Below are 24,746 nucleotides of genomic sequence, written 5' to 3'. Positions count from 1 at the left end.
ATATTTAGACATTAGACATTCTTCTGGTATTCTTTACTTTCAGCCAGGATCCATCTGACATCAGCAATGACATCTGCCTGGTGCCACTGCCTTTTCTAAATCCTGCTTGAACTTTTCCGGCAGTTCCCTATCTATGTACTATTCTAGCCATTTTTAAATTATCTTCAGCAGTATTTTGCTTGCATGTGATATTAATGATGTTGCTCGCCAGTTCTCACATCCAGTTGGATCACCTTTCTTGGGAATGGGAACAGATATAGACCTCTTCCAATCCATTGACCAGATAGCTGTTCTCCAAATTTCCCAGCATAGACTGGTGAGCGCATCCAAGGCTGCATCTGTTAATTGAAACAAGGCAGTTGGTATCCCATCAACTCCTGAGTCATAATTGTTCTTATTCTTCCTGTCTGGAAAAAAATAAACCTTTAGTTTGGACTAAAACAGTGGTTCTGCTAATTAGGATGGCTGGGGCCTGGATGCCAGGAAAGCTTATAGAAAGATGGGAACGTTACACCTTTGCTAGCTATCCTGAAAGCTGTATCTTACAAAGTTCTGCATAGATCTCAAAGATCTTTGGGAATGCCAGTTTTTAGAGTGGTCTCTTTTACAGCAATCCTTTCTGCCATGATCAGTGTGTATCTGAACTGGGCCGTCCCTGGAGAAGAAACCTGGGTCCCTAAGACCTGTGACCAGAGTGGCACATAACAATAAAGCAGACAGAACGGACTCTCCTGGGGACGCTGCTCCTCCCTCACCTCACACTCCTTTGCCCCTGAGGGTGGGTGGTTAGCCAGAAGCAGTAAGATTCCTCAGAGGAGGAACAACCCAAGAAAGGCACAGTCACAGAGCGGCTAGGAGGAGAGCATTTGGGGGCCAACAGAGGTGGGGAATAGCTCCTCACCTCCCCACCTTTGCTGCAGCCTGAACCCTCACTCCATGTGAAGGAATCTCCTGCCCACAGGGCTCCTTCATTTCCCAGCCCAGCTCGGTAGGACTCAGGTAACAGTAGAGACCTGGCCAGCTGCCTTTGTACTGCGGCAAGAATTGACTTGTCATTCTAATTATACTGAATTCTACATAACTCCATTAAAATGATTCTTACGAGCAATCAAAGGCAGCTTTCCTGGTGATGACAATGCTTCAGTTATTATAAAAACAAAAAGGAGGACATGCTGTCATGGACCTCTCCAGAGTGCTGAAGAGCAATGATGTCAGTCTAGATACAAAGATGCATCTAATCCAGGCCATGGTCTTCTCAATTACTTGTTATGCTTCAGAGAGTTGGACAATGACTAAGGATAACAGAATAGATGTATTTGAGTTCTGGTGCTGGAGAAGAGTCTTGAACATATACCATGGACTGCTAAGAAAACAAACAGGTCTTGGAGAGGGTGAAACCAAGTCTCTCCTTGGAGGCTAGTATTTTGAAGCTCTACCTCACTTATTTTGGGCACATAGCCAGGAGAGATCGGCCCTTGGAGAAGGACATCATGCTCGGAAGAGTGGACAGACAGCACAGGAGAGGGAGACCCCCTGGAAGATACGGATTGATTGAGTGACTGGGGCGATGGGGGTTGGTGTGTCAGAATTAGTGAGACTGGCTCAGGACAGTGAAGGGTTCAGAGGTGGAAGGGTACATAAGGTGACTCAATGGAACATAACAATAACATTCTATAATAGGTTTGGAAGCAGGAATGGCATCCACTTCCTAAATAACATGCCTCTGGAAAAACTATGAACTTTGATAAATGCTTACAGTTGTAGAGGGGCTTCAGGCCTTTTGTTCATAGGATTGTTATGAGTCATGCTCGACTCGAAGGCAATCAACAACAGCAATTCAAAGAGAACTCAGAAAATGTTCTGGTGGGGAGTGAAACAATCCAGGTATGATTTATTAACGTCAGCAAACAGTTCACATAAAGATAAAACTAGAATACAGTTCTCTGCTGTTCCTCCCCAGAAACAGTAACTCACTTTTAAGCGAAAAGAAACATTCTCTACAGTAAACTTCTGGGCTGCTAAGAAATAAACAGAGAAAAGATCTTGGAAAAAGCACTGTTAAGTCTTGAGTCCACCATACCCTTTTTCTAACATCATATCTGTATTTTTTTTCATGCTGCATTACTCCACTCTGACCGTGTTTGTGAGAGCTGGCTCTCACACGGAATGACCAAGTCTTGTCTCTGACGACGAGTCAACGCACAGAGAAAGTCAAGCAAGATCACACTGATCCCCAGTTTCTGAGCATGTTAACACTAGGGAAGCTCTTCAAAGACTTGCCCAAAGCAAGTGAAGCCATTTCACATAAAAAAAAAAGATGTTGTTTTATTATATTTATTAGAAATTAGCTATACACTCATCAGGAACAAACTATACACAACAAGTTGTTACTAGCACAGAAGAATTCTAAAAGAGAGGAATATTACAAAGAAACATGCCTAAAACGAATGGATTAAGACTTAAGTGAAAACATACACAATTTTAACAGTAATTATGTTTTGTACTATCTATGCTTAATATAATTTCTACATTCTAAGGGTATGCTTAGGTCTGGTTGCCTAGTGGGTAAGAAGTTGTGAAGTCAACCCAGACGAAGGTGATTCAAATCCACCAGGTGCTCCATGGAAGAATGATGAATAATCTCTTCCCGTATTGGAGGGTAAACTGGAGTTGGTTGTGAATTGGTAACAATGAAGGATTGGTATTTTATTAATATTACATGGAATTAATATGAAAGTCAACATTCTTTTTTATGCCACATTGGGAAAAAAACCATTCCGCATACACATATCAATGGACAAGGTGTGAAAATGGTGAAACATGGCATCTGATCACACGATGGACCATGACATTACATCGCACAGCTACATCAATCACAGAACTGCCCCCCAAGAACCACAGCCTAGTCAATTTCTCATGTAACCTTGGCCAGCACAGTTTACTCACTCTCCCAGCTTGGCAAATGACTACTGCCTGATCAAGTGGATAAAATGCAATATAATCTGATAGATATTTTCCTACGTTTGTAAAAGTTAAATGGCTGAGAAGCAGATAGTCAGTACATGAGAAGGATGCCTAAGTCTGTAGGTGTGCAGACACACGTTTCAATAAATTTATTCACTGTCTACTAGGAGAGCCGTGTAAGAGAATTCTTTGTAAGTTTTACAAAAAGAGGACTTGCCTTAGTAAATATCCATCAGGTTAAAAATACTACTGGTTCGGGGGGGTGGGGGGAGCGGGCTGGGCGGAAAGAGAAGTGCAGCAATGAATGAATAGAAATCCAAAATCTCTCTAAATGTTCATTAAAATTATTTCAAAAAATTAAAAAAAAATACTACTGGTTCCTTTATGAAATTTTAAATATTATGACTATCCAACAGCAGTAAGCAAACAATTTGGTTTCTTGGTGTAACAATAACAATCTTTTCTTTAATAAGTATCTTGAAGAAGTTAACTCAGCTTTCATATAAAATTACTTTTCTTATTTATACATTATAAAAACATACACAAACGGATCTGTATAATGTGTAGAAAGTAATTTCAAATTTTGAATTAAACTATGTCACTAATATTCCTCAACAAAGAAAACTTAATATTAGTATTAGGACAGATTTTCATTATCATTTAAAATTAGGCTACAACCTTGTTCCCTTTGAATATGGCATTATCAGATCTAATAGTTATAACTGTAGCCTTCCATTACGTATTTCTCATTCAAAGGTTTAGGAACTGATAATCTTTGTATGTACATGTTTATGTAGGAATTTATTTACTTTTTTTTTTAATTTTTGTGTGCGTGTATCGTCAAATCAGATCTGACTGGTACAGGAGGAGATTGCCCCTCCTTCCCCGGCAGAGCATCTGATGGATTCGAACCGTGCACCTCTGGGATTGTAGTTGCAGCTTCTTGCCACTAGGTCACCAGAGCTCCCCTTCTTATTTACTTTTTATTGTGATTTGAGGAAAGGCTTTGAAGACATTGATTTCTTTCACTCATTAGTACACACCTCATAACAATAATTATAATACTCTGACAGTAATTGAACTTTTCCCATTTCTTCCTAGTAATTCAGACTTTTATTACCCTTCTATCAACTGTTTCCTGCCTCAGGAATATATCGAGGGTAAATGCTACTTGTGTGAGCCTCCGAATGAAGATTGAGATGCATGAGAAGACAATCAGGAAGCTGGAAATGTTGAGTTTCTAAATTCTTTTTAACCAGTCCACCTACACTCACCTGATTAAATCAACTCAGGTGAAATGTTTGTACTTTCTTGAGTCAAAAAGATATTTTACATGACATGGCTGAATGTTTCCAAGAATTCTTCAGCCATCTTTTTACACTGGGATTCATAACTAGAGTTAAATCCAAATGAGCCCTAGAGGCATATTACAAATCATGTCCCAGGAAGGGCTACGTCACACTCCAAAAGAATGCCTGGTGAGGTCAGGGTACCTCATAATGAGAGCTCTGGTGACACGGTGCACAAGAGCTGTCCTACTAGAACAAAGGCTGTGCTTCTCAGGGCCTCAAATCCACTGTTAACAGTGACGCTAAACTTACGGGAAAGATAATTGCAAGCTACAGGGTTGCAACTTAATCCAACAAAATTTCAATTACTCTGCACCTTCATGGATTTGTAGGAGTGTAGCAATGTTGGCATGTCCAACTATTACAACTAAACTTAAGAAAAGTTATTGTATCTAGTCCCTCCCAAAATCAAAGAGGAGGGACCTTTCTTGGTGGGCTCACTGGACGCTGGAGGCAACACATTCCGGATTCAGGTGTATTAATATATCCTGGCCTGGTGGTGAAGACGTGTGCTGCCATATACCAAAGACACAAGTTCAATCCCCCCAAGCTGCTCTGACCTCCATGTCAAGTGAATCCATTTTATGCTGATCCTGACTAATCTTTATCTCCCTGAATTTTAATAGATTCAGGGGCAACTGCTGTTCCATTTTCAGATTAAATATTGTCTTCTATATTTGCATGTCTTCCAAATTGAGTGTTTTCATGTCTCCTCCCATGCGATTTACTGCCTCTGAAAACTCAATTATATCCTGAAGAGAAATGTAGGTCATTACACAGACACAGGAAAAAGAAAAAAACCCAAAAATGGATGTCAAAAGAGACTCTGAAAATTGTACTAGAGCACTGAGAAGACAGACAAAACAAAAGAAATGTTGAAATAAAAGAGGTGAACAGAGTTTTCAAAGGGCAGCTTGGGAAAACAAAGTATTCTAACAGAATGTGCAAAGATCTGGGCTTTGGAGAATAAAAGGGAAGAACGTGCCCAGCATTTCTCAAAGTGAAAGAACTAAACAACAAATTCAAGCCTTGAATAGAAATACTGAGAGATGCTATGGGCAAAATCTTTTTTTCCCCCTTCATTCATTCATTGTTGCACATTTTCCTCCCTTCCCCATTCCTTTCTCCCTCCTTCAGCAAAGGCAAAATATTGAATAATCCAGAAAACATGGGGGGGGGGGAATGGAAGAATTATACTTACACAGTCACTGTACTAAAAAGACTGGTTCATTCTGAAAAATTTCAAAAAGTACCACATGAACAAGAGCCAATGGTAAAGAAGAAGTTCAAACTGCAGTGAAGGCAATGGCCAAAAAAAGCCCGAGGAATCTATGGGATCCAACCAACACAGTTCAACTAATACATGCAAACCTCGGCAGGCTGAATAGGAAATTTAGAGGACAGCTCTTGATTGACTGACTGCAAGAGATACATATTTGTTCCTATTTCCAAAAAAGTTGATCCTACAGAATTTGGAAATTATTAACAATATCAATAATATTGAGTTGAAAGCTAATAATGCTGAAAATCATCCAAAAATGGCTAGACTAGTACACTGACAGTGACTTGGCAGAAGTTCAAGCTGTGTTAATTAGCTCAACAAGAAGCCATGGCATCAGAGAGATCACTGTTGGTGTCAGATGGATCCTGGCTGAAAGCAGAGAATGACAGAAGAATGTCTATTTGTGTTTCTTGATTATGCAAAGGCTTTCGATTGTATGCAGCATAAGAAACTATGGGTAACACTGACAAGTATGGAAATCCCAAACACTTAATCATGCTCATACAAAAGCTATACCCAGACCAAGAAGCTGTTGTCCAATCAGAACAAGTGAACACTGCAGGTTTAAAATCATGAAGTGTATGTGAGGGTGCTATCCTTTCTCCATACCTATTCAATGTGTATCCTGAACAGATCATTTGAGAAGCTGAACTCAATGAAGAAGACTGTGGCATCAGGATCGAAGGAAGACTCAACAACCCCCTTCGATATGCAAACACATTCTTGCTTGCTGAGAGTAAGGAGGGATTGAAGCTCCGACAGCAGAAGATCAGACTACAGCCTTCAACAGGAATTACAGTTCAATATTAAGATGACAAAAATCCTCACCACTACAATAATACACAACATCATGAGAGATGGAGAAAAGATTCAAATTGTCACCAACTTAATTCTACTTAGATCCACAATCAACTCCCTTGGTACTAGCAGTCAGGAGAAGAGAAAACATTTTGTGTTGGGAAAGTCTAGTGTCAGGGACCTTTATAAATTAATGATGAGCAATGATGTCAATATGAGGACTAAGATACAAATAACTCAGATCATGGTCTTTTCAATGCTTTGCTATGTATCTGAAAGTTGGATGACAGAAGAATTGATGCCTTTGGGTTACAGTGTTGGAGAAGAGTACTGAGTATTCCATGGACTGTCTAAAGAAAATACAGATAGGTCTTGAAAATACTGTAGCCATAGTGCTCCTTGGAGGCAAGGATGATGAAGCTTTTTCTCACATACTTTGCACATGTTAAGTAAAGCTATTCCATGGAAAGGGGCACCGAGCTTGGAAAGGTGGAGGGCCAGGAAGAGAGAGGAAGAGTCTCAATGACATAGACTGATGAAGTGACTGAAGCAATGGTTTCAAGTGTGTCAGAGATAATGAGGGCGGCACTGGACTAAACAAAGTTCAAATATATTGTTCATAGGGTTGCTACGAGTCGTACTCCACTCAACAGAGCCCCAAAATAACGAAAAGCTACTTATCAAGGGACTTCTTTTCTGAACTGATGAAGCCATCCTGCGTATGCACTATGCTGCAGGTTCAAAGAAAGGAAGATGAACTACCTCGCCCTACATCACACACAAATACCAATTCAAAAATAATCACAAACCTACAACATCAAAAAGAGCCCAACATAATGACAGCAATAAAACCTTGCCTCTCAATAATCACACTGTGTGTGAATGGTGTAAATGCACCAGTGAAGAGAAAAAGAGTAGCAGACTGGGTAAAAACCAAAGCCCATCAATATGCTGTCTACAAGAGATACACCTGAAATGTGAAGATAGACTAAAAATAAGTGTAGAGAAAAAAAAAATTACTAAGCAACTGGCAACCAGAAAAAAGGAGTAGCAGTATTAATCTCCGATAAAATAGTTTTTGTCACAAAAACCATCACAAAGGACAAGAAAGGTCATGATATAATGCTTAAAGCATCAACCGAACAAGAGAACATAACCATAGTAAATATCTATGCACCAAAATAATAGAGCTGTGAAATACACAAAGCAAACATTATCAGAATTGAAAAAAGGAATAGACACCACCACAATAGTAGTAGGAAACTTCAATACACCACTCTCCAGGAAAGACAGAACTACCAGAAACTCAACAAAGATGCTGAAAAATTAAACCATACCACCAACTTGATCTCATCTATATAAAGACTAATGTTGTTGTGTTGTTGATTGCCACTGAGTTGAGCACGACTCATAGTGACCCTATGAACAAAAGGCCTGAAGCCTTTCTATAACTATCAACATTTATCAAAGTTCATAGAGTTTCCAGAGGCATATAGTTTAGGAAGTAGAACACTACTCCTCCTTCCATACAGGCTAATGCACCCCCAAAAAGCTCAGTATACATTTTTCTACAGAGTGCATGGAACATTCTCCAGAATAGATTCTATTTTAGGTCACAAAGCAAGCCTCAATAAGTTAAAAAACATCAAAATAATATAAAGCATTTTCTCAGATCACAGTGCAAAAAAATTAGAAATCTACAAGGGGATAAAGGAGAAAAAGCCATACACCTGGAAGTTGAACAACACTCTACTTGAATATGACTGGGTAATAAATAAAAAAGTTTCTTGAAACAAATGAGAATGAAAACACAACTTAACAGAAACCTCTGGGAAACAGCCAAAGCAGTACTCAGAGGTCAATTCATAGCAACAAGCAAACATATCAAAAGAAACAAAATGTTAATTATTTAACCCAACATCTCCAACACGTAGAAAAAGAATAGCAAGGAAACCCAACAACTTCTAAAAGAAAGAAAAGTATAAAAATTAAGGTAGAACTAAATGGAACAGAAAACAATTCATACTATCAACAAGATCAGGAGTTGATTATTTGAAAAGGTCACTAAAATTGACAAATCACTATCAAAGCTAACAAAGGAAAAGAAAGAAAAGACACAAATAATCCAAATAAGAGGCAAAAGGGCAATGTCACAACCAAACCAACTGCAATAAAAAGGTTAATAATGGAATTTAATGAAAAACTACACTCAAACAAATACAAAAACCTAGAGGAAATGGACAAATATATAGAAATTCACAACCCACCCAAACTGACACAGACTAAAGTAGAACACTTGAACAGACCCATTCCAAAAGAATAACTTGAAAAGGTCATAAAGCAACTTCCAGCCAAAAAAAAAGCCCTGGACCAGATGGTTTTACTAGTGATGTTAAAAAACACTGCGAGAAGAGATGTTACTAATTCTACATAAAGTTGTTTTTTAAAAAAAAAAAAAAGATGGAATATTTCCAGACTCGTTCTATTATGCAAACATATCCCTGAAACCAAAGTTAGGAAAAGCAGCACCAAAACAGAAAACTAGAGACCAGTATCGCTCATGAACATAGATGCAAAAATCTTCAACAAAATCTTAGCCAACAGGATTGATCCAATATTGTTGGAGACTATCCCAATGAGAACCTTAACTATAATGTTAGCAAATGTTCTCATGATCCATCAGCAAACTGAGAGGGAGTTAAACAATCCAGAGACAAGTTACTAAGGTCAGCAAATGTTCTCACAATGATTAAACCTAAAAACAATTCTCTGCTGTTCCTCCCCAGACACAGTAATCTGCCTTTATGCTCTATTATAAGCTTCCAGGCTGCTAAGAAATAAATACAGAAAGGGTCTTGGGAAAAGTGCTTTTGATTCTTGAGGCTCTTGAGTCTCAGGATCTTGAATTAACCATTGCTTTCTAACTAAGTCCTGTCTGTGTGTTCTTTTATGCTGCATTACTCCACTCTGACCCTGTCTGCACAAGCTGGTCTCTTTCAGAATAGTACATAAAAAAAAATAATTCATCATGACCAAGTGGGATTCATAATAGGTATGAAAGGATGGCTCAACATAAGAAAAACATCTAATGTAATTCATCCCATTAACAAAGCAAAGAACAAGAACTACATGATCCTATCAATTGATACAAAAAAAGGCCTTTGACAAAATCCACCACTCCAAAATACAACACTCCTTCCTGATTTAAACACTCAACAAGAAAGGAATAGAGAGGAATTTCATCAACACAGTGAAAAGTATGTATGCAAAACAAAGAGCCAACATCATTCTCAATGGAGAGAGATTAAAGGAATTTCTCTTGAGAACAAGAACAAGGCAATGATACCCACTATCATCTTTCCTATTCAATACTGTATTCGAAGTCTTAAGAGTAATAAAGCAAGAAAAGAAAAGAAGAGGTTTCCAAATTGGCAAAGAGGGGGTAAAACTATTCACAGATGATATAGCCATGTACTTAAAAAATCCTAAAGATTCAGCAAGAAAACTGTGAGACATAATTGACTAATTCAGCAAAGCAACAGGATACAAGATCAACATACAAATATGAGTTGGATTTCTCTACAGTGACAAAGAGAATATAGAAATAGAGCTAAGAAAAACAATACCTTACAATTACAATAGCTAATCCCAGGAAGAAATCCCAAGGAAAAAAAAAATCTAACTAGACACACAAAAGACCTAATACAAAGAAAATTACAAAACATGACTATAAGAAACAACCAGAGAATCAGAGAAATGGAAAATATACCCCACAGATAGGAAGACTCAATATCATGAAAATGACAATTCTACAAAAGGCAATCTACAAGTTCAATGCAATCCCAATACAGATACCAATTCCATTCTTCAATGAGATGGAAAAGGAAATTTCCAATTTTATCTTTAATGGAAAGAGACCTCAAATAACAAAGCACTACTGAAAAATAAGGTAGGAGGCACCACACTCCCTGATCGCAAATCTTACTACACAGCTGTGGTAGTCAAGACAGCTTGGTACTAGTTCAGTGACAAGCACATAAATCAATATAATAAGAGAGAACCAAGAAATCAACTTATCTACTTAAGGTCAACTGACTTTTGAAAAGGAGACAAATCAGTTAAATCGGGACATGAAGCCTCCTTAGTAAATGTGTCAGAAATTGGAAACCCTCTGCAGAAAACTTAAGACTCATATCTCACACCATACACAAAACCTACCTTGAGGTGGATTAGGGACCTAGGAGTAAAACCAAAGCCTATAAAACTCATCAGAGAAGAGCTAGGAACAACTCTAGAAGCCCTAACCCATAGTATGAATGGTCTTCCAAACATAATGAAAGACCTACATTCAGGAGAAAATAAAATAGATGAATCGGAACTTTTGAGAATCAAATCCCTATGCACATAAAAAAACCTTCTCTAACAGAGTAAAAAAAACCCAGAGACTGAGAAAAGAGATTTGACAATGCCGTATCTGATAAGGGATTTATCTAAAATTTATCGAATACTCCAGCACCTCAACAAGAAAATGTAAAAAACCCATCACAAAATGGGCAAAAGATACAAATAGACGCTTCACCAAATAAATCGTTAAAACGGCAAATACATGAAGAAGTGCTCAGAAGCACAGCTATTAGAGAGATGCAAATCAAAACAACTATGAAGTACCATCTCACCCTCGCAATAACAGGGTTATTTTTAAAAATGGTACAAGTATCGAAGGCAGGGTAGCACTTCCTCAAAAACATGGAAATAGACATATCATTTGACCCACCAATTCCATTACTGGGAATATACCCTAAAGAAACCAGAGCCGCAACTCAAACTCATGTATGCAATACCACTGTTTATTGCTGCATTACTCACAACAGCAAAGAGATGAAAAGAATTCCAGTAACTATCAAAAACAAATGGATAGGGAAAAAAGGTACATCCATGCAATGGAATATTATGCAGCACTGAAAAACAATTAATTCATAAAACATTATACAACATGAGTGAACCTGGAAGATATTATGTGAGCAAAAGAACTGTCACAGTAGGACAAATAGTGCATTACACTGCTGTTATGAAATAGAACTGACATGGGGTGTGGAGGGGAGAATAGGAAAAGAGTGGAGAGATAATGAACAGTGCATTCAAACAGATGAGGGGAAGAACTGTCTGAAAGGAATATATGATTAAGCAGTATATGTATGAGAACAATCTGGAATAAGAGATGCATTGCAAGGTGGCCTGGGTGAAGGTGAAGGGAGGGAGAGAAAGGAAAATGTGCAACAATGAATGAAAACCCAAACTTGGTGTAAATGTTCGTTTAAATCACAATTTTAAAAATCACAAAACTAAAAACTTGGTGACATTTCTATGACTTTGATTATCCAATGGATTCTTAGAAAGGACACCAAATCATGAAGAAAAGTAATACATGTAAATCAGACTATATGAAATAAAAATTTTTATCCTTCGAAGGACATTTTCCAGAAAAGTCAATATACAGAATGAACAAAACCACTGGAGGGTGAGCTATTGGTTAGTTCCGACTTGATGGTACTAAACAACAATCCAGGACAGACAGGGGAATCATGTAATTCTTCTGGGTAAGCCCTTCCAGGAATACACATAAGGTTTCTAAAATTGGAAGTTTCATCTGGTGTGGGATAAGAGTTGACTTTTATATAACAAGGCTTCTCTCCTGAGTGGATCCTCTGGTGTTTGAAGAGAGTGGAGTTACAGATAAAGCCTTGCATACACTTCCTGCAAATATAAGGCTACTCTCGAGTGGATCCTCTAAGGTCTGATGAGACTAAAATTACAGATAAAAGTCTCACCGACACTCCTTGAAAACATACACTTTCACCCCTGTATGTGTCCTCTGGTGTCTGACGAGACCTGACTTATGGGTAAAGCTTTGCATACACTCCTTGCAAACATAAGGCTTTTCCCCTGAGTGTGTCCTCTGGTGGGCCTTGAGATTTGACTTCTGCGAAAAGCATTGCGTACACTCCTTGCAAACATAAGGCTTCTCCCCTGAATGTGTCCTCTGGTGTATAATAAGATTTGACTTCTGGCTAAATCCTACCATACACTCCTTGCAAACATAAGGCTTCACTCCTGAGTGTGTGCTTTGATGTGTGATAAGATTTGACTTCCGGGTAAAGCCTCGCATACACTCCTTGCAAACATAAGGCTTCAACCCTGTATGCATCCTCTGGTGTCGTATGAAATTTGATTTAAGGGCAAAGCCTTGCATACACTCCTTGCAAACATAAGGCTTCTCCCCTGAATGTGTCCTCCCGTGGAGGACGAGAATTGACTTCTGGGTAAAGCTTTGCCCGCACTCCTTGCAAACATAAGGCCTCTCATTTGAGTGTGTTCTCTGGTGTCTTACCAGATCTGACTTCTCAGGAAAGCTTTGCATACACTCCCTGCAAACATAAGATTTTATCCCAAAGTGTCTCTTCTGGTGTCTTATGAGATATGCATTCTGGGCAAAGACTCGCATGCACACCTTGCAAACATATGGCTTCTCCCCCGAGTGTGTCCTCTGGTGTGTGATGAGATGGAACTTCTGAGTAAAGCGTCGCCCACACTCAGGGCAAACATAAGGTTTCTCCCCTGAGTGTGTCCGCTTGTGTGTGATTAGATGGTACTTCTGGGTAAACCCTCGCCCACACTCCTCACAAACATAAGGCTTCTCCCTGGAGTGTGTCCTCTGGTGTCTTACGAGACTTGATTTATGGGCAAAATCTTGCATACACTCATTGCAAACAAAAGGCTTCACCCCTGAGTGTGTGCTCTGGTGTCTTATGAGGCTTGATCTCTGCGCAAAGCTTCGCAAACACTCTTTGCAAACATAAGGCTTCTCCCCCGAGTGTGTCCTCTGATGTTTGATGAGATGTGACTTCTGGGTAAAGGCTCTCCCACACTCTTGGCAAGCATAAGGCTTTACTCCTGAGTGTGTCCTCTGGTGTGTGATGAGATGTGACTTGTGTCTAAAACCTTTACCACACTCTTTGCAAATATAAATCTTCTCCCCTAAGTGTGTGTTCTGCTGTGTGTTGAGGGTGGAGTGTTGGGTAAACCCCTTCCCACACTCCATGAAAATGTGTGGCTTCTCCAGGAATAGAGGCCTCAGGTTTGTGGTGAAGTCTAATCTTAGTTCATGGTCTGGAGCTTCTTCTCCATACCTGATTCCTTCAAATCTTGCGGATTCTAATTTCTTCCACCTTGGCCCTGCCTCCACAAAGTTTACCCTTTGGACAAAGGTGGGCTCTAGGCCAAGTCTGGTGTTGTCTTCTTGAGAGATGGCAGCTTGTGTCCTGGGTGGTCTGGGAAATCTTTTTGAAGTCAGTATCTCCCTTGTCCCTCCATCTTGCTGGATCTGAGGACCTGGTAGGGACTTTCCTTGGTGGACGTGATGTCCTGCACAGAAGCCTGGGAAGATCTGTAGAACATGTTGGCTGAGGAACTGCTGACAGCAGAAAGCCAGAAGGCAAGAGGAACAGGCAGAGGTCTGTAGCTTTGGTTCTGCTAAAGAAGAGAGAAAGTTTTCAATTAGAAAACTGGATCTGCCTGAATTCTTATTTTCTTTTACCGCAAAGAGCCTCACACTGCTAGCCTGAGTGGCACAATGAGTGTTTCAGTAAGAGCCAACACACTGATGGGTTGTAAGACAGACATGGTGATCTACAACTGAAAAGTGAGAACCTTCATTAATCTACAGAGTATTTCTAGTGCGCACACATGGGTCTATATGGACATGATGGCAAGTAATGCAATTTTATTGCTATACTAAGGAAAATTTATACACCACATTATTTCCAATCAATAATTAATTCAATATTGTTTTAAAGTTATGTATTTCACTGAAATCCAAAAGAAATGCTCATTGTATAGCCTTTAAGTGTTTGGCTGCTTCCACAAGGTTACAGTGGTGTGACTCTAACTACAGTGCATGAGAAATATAAGACTGTCTGATTCCAGCCAGGTTTAAAGCCTTTTATTCCCAACTGGGCAGTTACACTGTTCAACTATACTATTAACAATAAGAAGGAAATAAACGGCCGCGAAATCGGATATTTGAATTCACAGAACTTACAAGAAAAATATCTTCAGCATGTCAGTCAGACTGGGAAGTTCACAATTAAGCTGCAGACAATGCTTCTTCCTTGTAAATAGTTGGGCTTTTCCAAACTAAAACCCTCTAAGTCATAGAAACATTGACACAGCTAACTCATAACAATTTTTAGCTGCCAAGGTTCATGGGGTCTTTGAAAATATCCTTTGCAGTTACTGAGACAAGTACAGTCAACTCAATGTATGATATGCAAATATGGGAGACAATGGTTAAGTTTATAATAGTAGCACCTGTACTTACTCAACTTCAGGACAGTAACTCTCACGATCAGCCTAATCCTTATTTTCATAAGCTTACAGTTTGTAGCTCTTCCACTCACCCTCTTATACCGTAGCTTTGACACAATCCATCCTCCTTATAGCGCTCTCTCATTTTGTCCTGCATTTAATAACTAAATGCAAAAACCACACAACACTCACACGTCCTCCATACAATTAAGTGATACATTAGGAAGGAAAAAGATACAACTCAGAATCCAGATTCAAAGATTACCGTTAAGAATCACAATCAGAAAGCAAGTCAGCTGTGCAACAACAAGTGAATGGAAATCCAAGTTCTCTATAATCTTTCAATAAAATATTAATTAAAAAAAAAAAGAAAGCAAGTCAGCATGTCTCCCCTCTTCAGTGTACCTGGCTTTCAACTCCACTCAACCACGGAGGTTGACAATTTGAATGATACTAAAATACCTATCATGTCCCTAGCAGACAGGAAATCAAAAGATGAACTGCACTGGGAAAATTTGCTGTCAGGGACCTCTCAAGAGTTCTGAAGAGCAATGATGTTAGTCTAAAGACTAAGGTGCACCTGATTCAGGCCATGGTCCTCACAATTACTTGTTACGTATCAGAGCCCTGGACAATGGTTAGGGATGATACAAGAAGAATCGATGCCATGGACTGCTAGGAGAACAAACAGGTTCATATGTAGACCGTGAAATCAGACTATTCCTTACAGACAAGGATTCTGAAGCTTTGTCTGGCATACTTTGGACATGTTGCAAGGAGGAATCAGTCCCTGGAGAGGGACATCAAGTTTGGAAGGGTGGAGGGATAGCAAAGAGAGGAAGACCCTGTATGAGACTGAATGACTCAGTGACTGGAGTAATGGGGGTAAGTGTGTCAGAGACAATGAAGCTGGCTCAAAATAGGGCAAGGTTCAGAGCTTTTAGATATATGGTCACTATGTGTTGCAAGCAACTCCCTGGCATATAAGGACAACCATGAAACACCTATATTCAGGGTAATGTTTGAGCACAGACAATTTTCAGCACATAGTACTTTCATCCATTGGGGAAAAAAATTTAGTAAAATCCTGAATGACTTTAACTTGTAACATTATATGACACTAGGAATTCTAATTCTAGATTTTTTTAATAAAATTTTTTATTTTGTGATTTTAAGGAAGGTTTATAGAAAATTTAGATTTTTCGTTCACTATTGCACATTTTATTCCTCTCCCTCCCTCCCTTCCCCTAGTTCACTTTTTAAAATATTCATTTATTGTTGCACAATAATTCTGTTAATTCTTTACAGAGGCCAATACAGCTTGTTTCTACCATGAACTGAAAGAAAAGTACCAATTCCCATATTTTTGTTACCAGCTAAGACCATAACTTTTGAGGCCCTCAGGCTCCTCTCCCATATTAGGAGGACAATGCGTATCTACTAAATTGTGGAGGAAGAGAGAGCAGCATAGAGTCACCTAAGGACAGAAGATTCCCAAACATCTCCAGCATCACTTCTTTGTACAGGTTCTTCTGCTCGGAGCTCAGGGTCTTCCATTCTGCCTCTGTGAAGTCCACACTCACATCCTCAAACGTAACAGGTTCCTAGAAGAAGGCACACATGGACAATCACAAGTTCACCATCAATACTTACAATAAACAGAATTTAACATCAAGTCCTCAACAGCCTGCATCTAGGAATTCAATTACTTCTAGTCAGAGAATAAAGTTCTCTGCTTACATATATAATCAGCTGGCTGGCTGAGAAATTCTAAGGTAAGCAACATGTAATGCAACACACCGCCTGGCCCATAAACACATGTGATTTGTGCAACAAATGATTGTATGTTCATTGGAAGCCATGTGACACCAATAGCTGCTTTCTCCTCACCCTTAGTAAGCGTCTGAAAGCCCTGTTCAACCTAAGTGAAGGCATTTTAGTCAAAAGAATGTAAGATGCTATCTTATTATGCTGGTGGTGTTGTGCGTTCTCCACCTGGAACATCCTCCAGTGCTGACCCTCCAGAGGGTTTTCAGAGGCAATGAATCACACAGAAAGAGAATGTCCATCCTTCTCCCATGAAGCAGCTAGTGCTTGAACCACATGCCCTTGGGATTGCAGTACTGTGTCTTACCATTAGGCCAGAGCTCCTATCTTACTATGTTGCTAAGTGCCTCTGAGTTGAGTACAATCGCATGAACAACAGATCTGAACCCTGTCCTACCTTGCGCCATCTTTACACATCCTGACACACTAAAGGCCATTACGGCAGTCACTGTGTCAATCCACCGGGTTAAGGGTCTTCCTCTCCTTCGCTGGCCCTCTGCCTTTCCAAGCATGATGCCCCTCGCTGAGGAATAGCTTCTAGTAGACACATGCCCAAAGTTGCCCCAATCTCTATAAACAGTAGAAGAACATGGATAGTTACAGTATCTTATTATGTTGTTGTTATGTGCCATCGAGTCGCCTGCGACTCATAGCGACCCTGTGTACAACAGCCCTAAACTCCGCTCTGTCCTGTGCCAATTGCACTGTCTCTGACACTCCCATCCCAATTATCCCAGTCACTGAATCAATCCACCTCATAGAGGGCCTTCCTCTCCTGCGCCGTCCATTATAGGTATAAGAAATTAGGTGAATACCTATCATAGAAGAAATCAGTCATGACAATGAGACACACTTGAAATGAAAGGACAAAAACATCAACGAAAACAGACCATTTCAACAGTCTTTAGGTCTTGTGACATTTAAGTTTAAAACAATTTCCAAGGTTTATTGGTATTTTGCTAAAATTTACTTGAAACTACAAGTCAATATTTTGTTTTTCTGCCACAGGGGGCGGGGAATACTCCATCTCTACACTTAATGATATGAATAAGTTCCAAAGATCAAACAGTTAAAAAAAAATCAGTCAGATGTAAAAATGGATGGAGGATGACCTAATCTGATCACAAAATGATCCACGACTACATCACTCTCTTATTAAATTATCACATACCTGTTCACCCCCTAAAAATCATAATGGAGCCAATCTGTCAAATAACCTCAGCTACGAACACAGAGTCTGCAACAATCAGTTGGGACACATTGGATTGGGAAGATGGCACAGGATAGGGCAAGGCTCAGATTTGTTCTCCACAGGTTCACTATGAATCTTATGCTGTCACTTAGAAGCAATGACTACCCATGTTAAGTCTGAAGATGACTGACTGGGCAATCAAGATGCATTAATAATAACTGATGATTCAGTTCTAAGTAAAAATCTAGTATTTAGAAAATATAACCTTGAGGACAGAAATGAAATGAGGCTGGAGAGAGAAAATGACTGAATTTTCTGTAATCAGTGATTTCTTTCTTTCTTTCTTTTTTTATGTGTGTGTACCATCAAATTGGATCTGAATGGTACAGGAGGCTATTGTTCCTCCTTCTTCAGCAGAGCATCTGGTGGATTTCAACCACGCACCTCTGGGATTGCAGTGCAGTTTCCTGCCACTAGGCCACCAGAGCTCACCATAATCAGTGATTTCTTAATTTCAAACATCATGTAAGTCATCTGGTGAACTATGCAGAAATCCAGTCAATTACGTGTGTGGAAAAGAGTCTGAGAATTTCAAAACGAGCCATGAAAACAAGACCAGGGGCTGATTATGGAATATCAGTTACTCATGTGCAAGTTCACATTAAAGCTGAACAAAATTACAAGTTCACGGAACAAAAAACAAAACAAAACCCTTAAGTTGCAAGGAGGGACCAGTCCTTGGAGAGGGACATTATGCTTGGGAGGGTAGAGGGACAGCGCAGGAGAGGAAGACTCTCGATGAGATGGATTGACTCAGTGACTAGGATAATGGAGGTAGGTGTGTCAGAGGCAGTAAGGTTAGCTCAGGATAGAGCAGGGTTCAGAGCTGTTGGACACAGGGTTGCTATGAGCCGCAGGCTACTTTCTGGTATACAACAACAGTAATAACAACCCGAGCTGAATTTAAAAACCATCTAAAGAGTAGATTTGATGCACTGAGCACCGAGTTGTGGATTGACATCAAGGATGTGATACATGGGAAAAAAACCCCAAAGCTCACTACAAACAGAGGGGGAAAGAAGAGATGAAAATGGGTCTCAGATTAGATTCTGAAAGTTGCACTAGAATGGAGACAGATCATCCTTGGTTTTGGAAGATACCTGGGGAAGAAATGGTGAAATAACGGAGATGACAGATTTCCAAGAGTAGCTCAAAAAGACAAAGCAAAGTAACACACATGCAAAGAGCTGGAGTGAAAAAACAAAGGGAGAATAAGCTGGGCATTTCTCATGCTGAAAGACCTGAAGAACAAATTTGAACTTGGAATACTTAAGGATTCAATAAGCATGATCTCAAATGACGCAAGAAGCTTCTAAAGAAGATTAAACAAATACAGGCTCACTTTACCAAAAATAATTGGCATGTACCTTGTGACGCTTAAGACTAGACCTGTCTTTGTGATTAAGTGCTAATAAACCACTTCTACACCCTCCACTCCATGGAAAAATTGATTAGTTAACTAGTATGAAAGGAGTAAGCAGAATTCAAGATAATAAAGAATGGAACATCATGAAAGTGGGGATTGTGCTAGGTAGTCAGATATGGTGAAGAATTAAAAGGGAAGATCTAAGAAAACATCAATTATAGAGAAAAGTAAAAATGAATAGCTGGTGACTGGGAGGAGTATTTCTTTTTTTTAAATTAATTTACTTATTTTTCATTTCAATGAACATCTACAGAGATTTTGGAATTCCATTCATTCATTGTTGCACCCTTCTCCCCGCCCCCCCACCTCTTTGCTCCTCAGAAGGAATATTTCTTGTGAGTTTAGACAACTCAATATGATTTGCAGTATCATTCTTTGTAGTTCAATGACTTTTTCTAAACATCTATCACAGTTCACTCATATAGAGTATAATTCACCAATGTAAAAATATTAGCAAGAGAGGAAAAAATGTTCCAGAAATATGACATTTCATCACTACAGGTAGTGGCAAATAGCAACTATTGATTTAGCCGGGCTGTGGTTTTCTCAACTGCTTGCTATGCATCTGAAAGATGGATAATGAATAAAGATGACAGAGGAAGAACTGATGCCTTTGAGTTGTGGTGCTGGAGAAGAGTATTGAACATACCATGGACTACCAAGAGAACAAGCAGGTCTGTCCTGGAGGGGGTGAAACCAGGTTGCTCCTTGGAGGTAAGGATTTTGGAGCTCCAACTCACTTTGGGCATGCTGTCAAGAGCTACCAGTCCTTAGAGAACGACATCATGCTTGAAGGGTGGAGGGTGAGCGCAGGAGAGGAAGATTCTGGATAAGATGGGATTGACACAGTGACTGTGGCAATGGAGTCAGGTGTGTCAGAGAATGTGAGGCTGGCTCAGGATGGGCCAAGGTTCAAGCCATTGTTTATCTGCCTTGCAGATGACTACTGGGCACATAACAACAATAACTGAGTTGCATCATCTATAATTGCTCAACCAATTAGGCATATAACCTCAGGCAAAACCTCTAACCTTTATATTCATTACTGCCAGATTAGATGAATAAAGTGCAAAATAACCTAACAGTAGATTTTTCACTATCCTCCTAAACAGCAAATGTCTGACAAGATGGTTGATACATAAGACTAATGTGTATGTATGCACATATACAGGTGTTTGAAAGACAAAAGCTGAAAGACTTACAGATAACCTGGTATCATCAAAGTTGACATCTGACCTGTTAAAATTTTGTTAGTTCATACAATTTATAAAATTTTAAATCCTTTTTTGTACCAAACGACATTAACTAAATTATGGGTCTCTTGTTGTGAAAATGAAAAATTTTCCCTGGAGTCAAAACTATACTAAATGGCTTGTAAAAATTTAGTTTAAATGAATAAGCATTTTCTGGTGACCTGTAAAATTTTCCTGACAAGTATAAAAGTTCTTTGAAAGCTACAAGTTATTTATTTGTTTACACATGTATAAAAAGAGGTTCATTTAATATGCTATGAATTATATGAAATGTATATATTTCAGGTTGGAAAACTAACAGGTTTTCTTGTTTCATTAATTACCACTGACATGGTTAAGAATTTAACATCTTTTGTGCAACCACTATGGAAGGCAGTATGGTACTTTCTCAAAAAGTTGGAAATAGAAATACCATCTGACCCAGCAATTCCACTACTGGGAATACACCCTAAAGAAATCAGAACTACTACCCAAACAGATAAATGTACACCCATGTTTATTGCTGCATTGTTCACAATAGCAAAGAGTTGGAAACAACCCAAGTGCCCATCAACAAACGAATGTATAGAGAAGCTGTGGTATAGCCACACAATGGAATACTATGCTGCACTGAAAAACAAGGAACTCATGAAATATTATACAAAAACGGGTGACCTTGGATGACATTATGCTGAGTGAAATATCTCAGTCACAAAAGGACAAATACTGCATAATGTCACTGTTATAAAACAGGACTGACTTGGGGGCTGGGGAGAAACTAAGAAAAGAGGGGATAAATAATGTACACTGTATTGAAACAGATGAGAGAAAGAACTGCTTAAAAGGAATATATGATTAGGTATTATTACCATAACAATAGTCCAGAAGAAGAGCTGTAAAGTGTACAAAAATGAAAGAAGTTTTTTTGCAAAGAAAAAGCAAACTGGAGGGGCAGGGAGGAAAATGTGCAACAATGAATGAGCGGAAATGAAAGTTCTCTAAGAACTTTCATTAAAATCTCAATTAAAAAAATTTTTTTTAAAAGAATTTTTTTTAAAAAAATTTAACATTTTTTTGTGCATATGCATGTGAGTATAGCCACTTTTTATGGTTATTTACTTTTTTGTTATTTGGTAATTTTACGAAAATAATATCAACACAGAGAGAGAGATCAGCTGGCCCAGTGGACACAAAGCAATGCTACCAAGCCAAAGGTGGGTGACTTTTAATCCGCGGCCCTCAGGCCTGTCTTTCATTGTTTTTGTTCAGACATTCCTCTAGGTCGTAGAGCCCCGCTCTACAAGTTGCCTTACCAGTGACTTGCGGTTGCTGTGAGGCTGTGATGTGTCAAATGCGTTAATGTTTGGCTACCCAATGTAGACAGAGAGTGGGGTGGAACTCCCCGATTAAAACAAGTTTGGAAGGAGAAGTGGCATCCACTTCCATAATAGCTTGCGTCTGGAAATCCTATGAGCCTGGAGAGAGGATAAGAGACACCCAAGCATTGAGGACTCTCCTTCATAGGGTCGCTATGAGTCGCCTGCGACTTGACGGCACTTAACAACAACAACAAACAATTTTACTAAGCTTGTTGATTTTTTTTAATTTACTCATTCATGCATATTTTTGCTTTATAACATTAATTAAAATAACCACAACACAAGCCCACTTTCTCCCAGTAATTTTTATTTCCATTGATCCATCTGTCCTACTGCTTCCCTCCTTTGGGGACCTATCTTTGGGCAAACGTGGCTCTGATGACCTTATATATTTGAATATTCTAAAGAGTGAACAACTCCCTGGTGTAAAAGTTCAACTTTCAGGCCGCTCTAAACTTTTATGAGTAAATAATAAAACAACATTTGTTCTGTAAAATAGAAACACTGAACCATGAGTGTGTATGCTGTCACAGCAAGTCTCTGCTTCCCAAGATCTAGTCCTGGGGACTTTGGTGACAGGGAGGTTTTAATAAGTTCAGTATTATTAAAAAGCATGGTATATAGCTCTACAAACTTAACATTTTGGGTGACCAGCCCTCAAAACTGGTTGAATCTTCTAATTAACGTTCATTTGGCCCTCAGACAGTGTGGTAACTTCTCTACAGACAGGAAGATTACCTTAAACTGTCTGTGGGGAAAGACAATGCATCTTTCCTGAACTAGCATTTATCTTTTGGAATGGCATTTATTTTTTCCCCCCAAATATTCTTCTTTAAAAATTGATATTTTAACAAAAGTTTACAGAAAACCTGGATTTCCATTCATTTATTGTTGCACATTTTTCTCCCTATTCCCTTCCCACAGTTTACTTTTCCCTTTAAAAAGATTCTTTCATTGTTGCACAATTTCCTCTCTCCGTCCTGCCCCCCAGTCCACTTTGCTGTGCACCTCTTATTCCGGACCATTGTCATGCAAATAATACCTAATCATGTATTTCTTTTAGACAGTTCTTTCCCTCATCGATTTAAATGCAATGTTCATGATTTATTCCCTCTTTTCTTAGTTTCCCCTCAAGGGTTTGGGTGGGGTTTTTTTTAAATTTTTATTTTATCCTGGTTTACTTACAAAGTTTGTAAACATAAGGGCAATCTCCTCCTGTGTGATTAATTGCCTCTGAAAGCTCACTGGAGGGTCAGCTATGGGCCATTTCTGACTCTATGGCACACACCAAAACAACCCATCCTTACAGGAAAAGGCAATTTATGAGAATTGTCTCTTTTCCCAGATCTGCAATAAAATTGCTCTGGATATTGCAATCTTTCTCCCTGCACACCTGCATGTGGCTGGACTTGTTCCACAGACACCTGCATGTGGATGGACTTATTCTACAGACACCCGCATGTGGATGGAATTGTTCCACAGACATCTGTATACATGAGGCTGGGTCTGTACACCTGAATGTGGATGGACCTGGTCCACAGACACCTGTATACTGAACACTGGGTCTGCACACCTGCATGTGGATGGACCTGGCCCATAGACACCTGTTTACAGGGGTCTGGGTCTGCACACCTGCATGTGGATGGACCTGGTCCACAGACACCTATTTACAAGAGGCTGGGTTTGCACACTTGCATGTGGATGGACTTGGTCCATAGAAACCTGCAAACAGGAGGGTGGGTCTGCACACCTGCATGTGCACAGACCTGTCCAGAGACACCTGTTTACAGGTGGCTGGGTCTGCACACCTGCATGTGGACAGACCTGGTCCACAGACACCTGGATAGAAGAGGCATGTGTACCAGGTCCCTGCACATGCGGGTATACACCTGCATACAGGAGGCAGGGTTTGCATACTTGCACATGAATAGACCTGGTCCACAGAAATTTGTAAATAGGGGGCTGGGTCTGCACACCTGCATGTGGACAGACAGAAAGAACCCCTTATGGTCACGAACATTAGCATTAATCACTCTCCTGTCATCAGGGGACTGAGCTTACGCCGGGCTGAATTCACTCCCATCCCCCATATTATCAAAGGGCTGCAGGGTCTGAATAACCACGTCCATCTGGGCGTCCCTGTCTAATCCCAACTACTAACACAAACTCATCGCAGACGCAGGTGGGGAAGGCAGGGCGGCGCGGGGCCGGGACCCCAGGACCCCCGGCGGCGTCTCCCCGATTTCCTTCACACACACACACACACACACACACACACACGGCAGCCGCCGCAGGCCCCGCCTCCTCCCCTCCCAGCAGCGCAGGTCTCGCCCCCGCCGGCCCCCCTCCACCTCGGGCCGCGATGCGGGGGGACACCCCCTCCCCTGGGCGCCCCGTCCCCGCGGGGAGAGGGAATCGAGGCCCCGGAGCCGCCAGGGCTGCGCCCGCCCATCCAGGCCTCGGCCGCGGGAGGGGCCCGACCCCCGTCACAAAGGGGCTGCTGACCCCCGACGTCCACCTACCGGACAGCGGTCACTGCGGCCACAGGCGCCCCTCTGCGGATGCCCGCTCATCATAATGAAATGGGAGTTTTCACTGAAACCTACTGTGGAGCGACCTGGGGAAAGATCCAGTCTACTAAACGACACCCACGCCTGGACAACGTCTGGGCCCTCAGCGCGGTGAGGACTCGCAATCGCTTCCGGGGCAACGGAGAGCACTTCCTGTGTGCGGTGTCAGATTGTTTCCCCCCACCTGATCTGCGGGAGACAAATGAGCCCCGTCACCACTTCCTATTTACAACCTCTGAAAACCTGCTGGAGGGTCAGCTATGAGTCGGAATTTAACAACAACAGCTCTCCACTAGTCTGAAA

The 24,746-nt window shown here is 40.3% G+C and overlaps 1 protein-coding gene across 1 annotated transcript in view; it reads right to left on the bottom strand.

The window, feature by feature from the left end:
• The window catches only part of LOC102861137 (zinc finger protein 343-like), a 29,616-nt gene extending 5,614 nt beyond the window's left edge, over nucleotides 1-24,002 (bottom strand). The window contains exons 1-6 of the mRNA XM_006898710.1: nucleotides 23,935-24,002; nucleotides 23,624-23,681; nucleotides 16,235-16,361; nucleotides 12,900-13,923; nucleotides 12,222-12,818; nucleotides 10,612-10,630 (exon numbers count right to left, since the gene is read on the bottom strand). Of these exons, the coding sequence (XP_006898772.1) occupies nucleotides 10,612-10,630; nucleotides 12,222-12,818; nucleotides 12,900-13,923; nucleotides 16,235-16,361; nucleotides 23,624-23,681; nucleotides 23,935-24,002 (1,893 nt within the window). The remainder of the gene's footprint in view (nucleotides 1-10,611; nucleotides 10,631-12,221; nucleotides 12,819-12,899; nucleotides 13,924-16,234; nucleotides 16,362-23,623; nucleotides 23,682-23,934) is intronic.
• Between the last annotated feature and the right edge of the window lie 744 nt (nucleotides 24,003-24,746).

This window comes from Elephantulus edwardii, unplaced genomic scaffold (genome assembly GCF_000299155.1).
Source record: "Elephantulus edwardii isolate Elephantulus edwardi_28Jun2011 unplaced genomic scaffold, EleEdw1.0 scaffold00236, whole genome shotgun sequence".
Classification (NCBI taxonomy): domain Eukaryota; kingdom Metazoa; phylum Chordata; class Mammalia; order Macroscelidea; family Macroscelididae; genus Elephantulus; species Elephantulus edwardii.
Note: the sequence above shows the minus strand (reverse complement) of the source record. Positions and strands in the feature narration are given on the sequence as shown.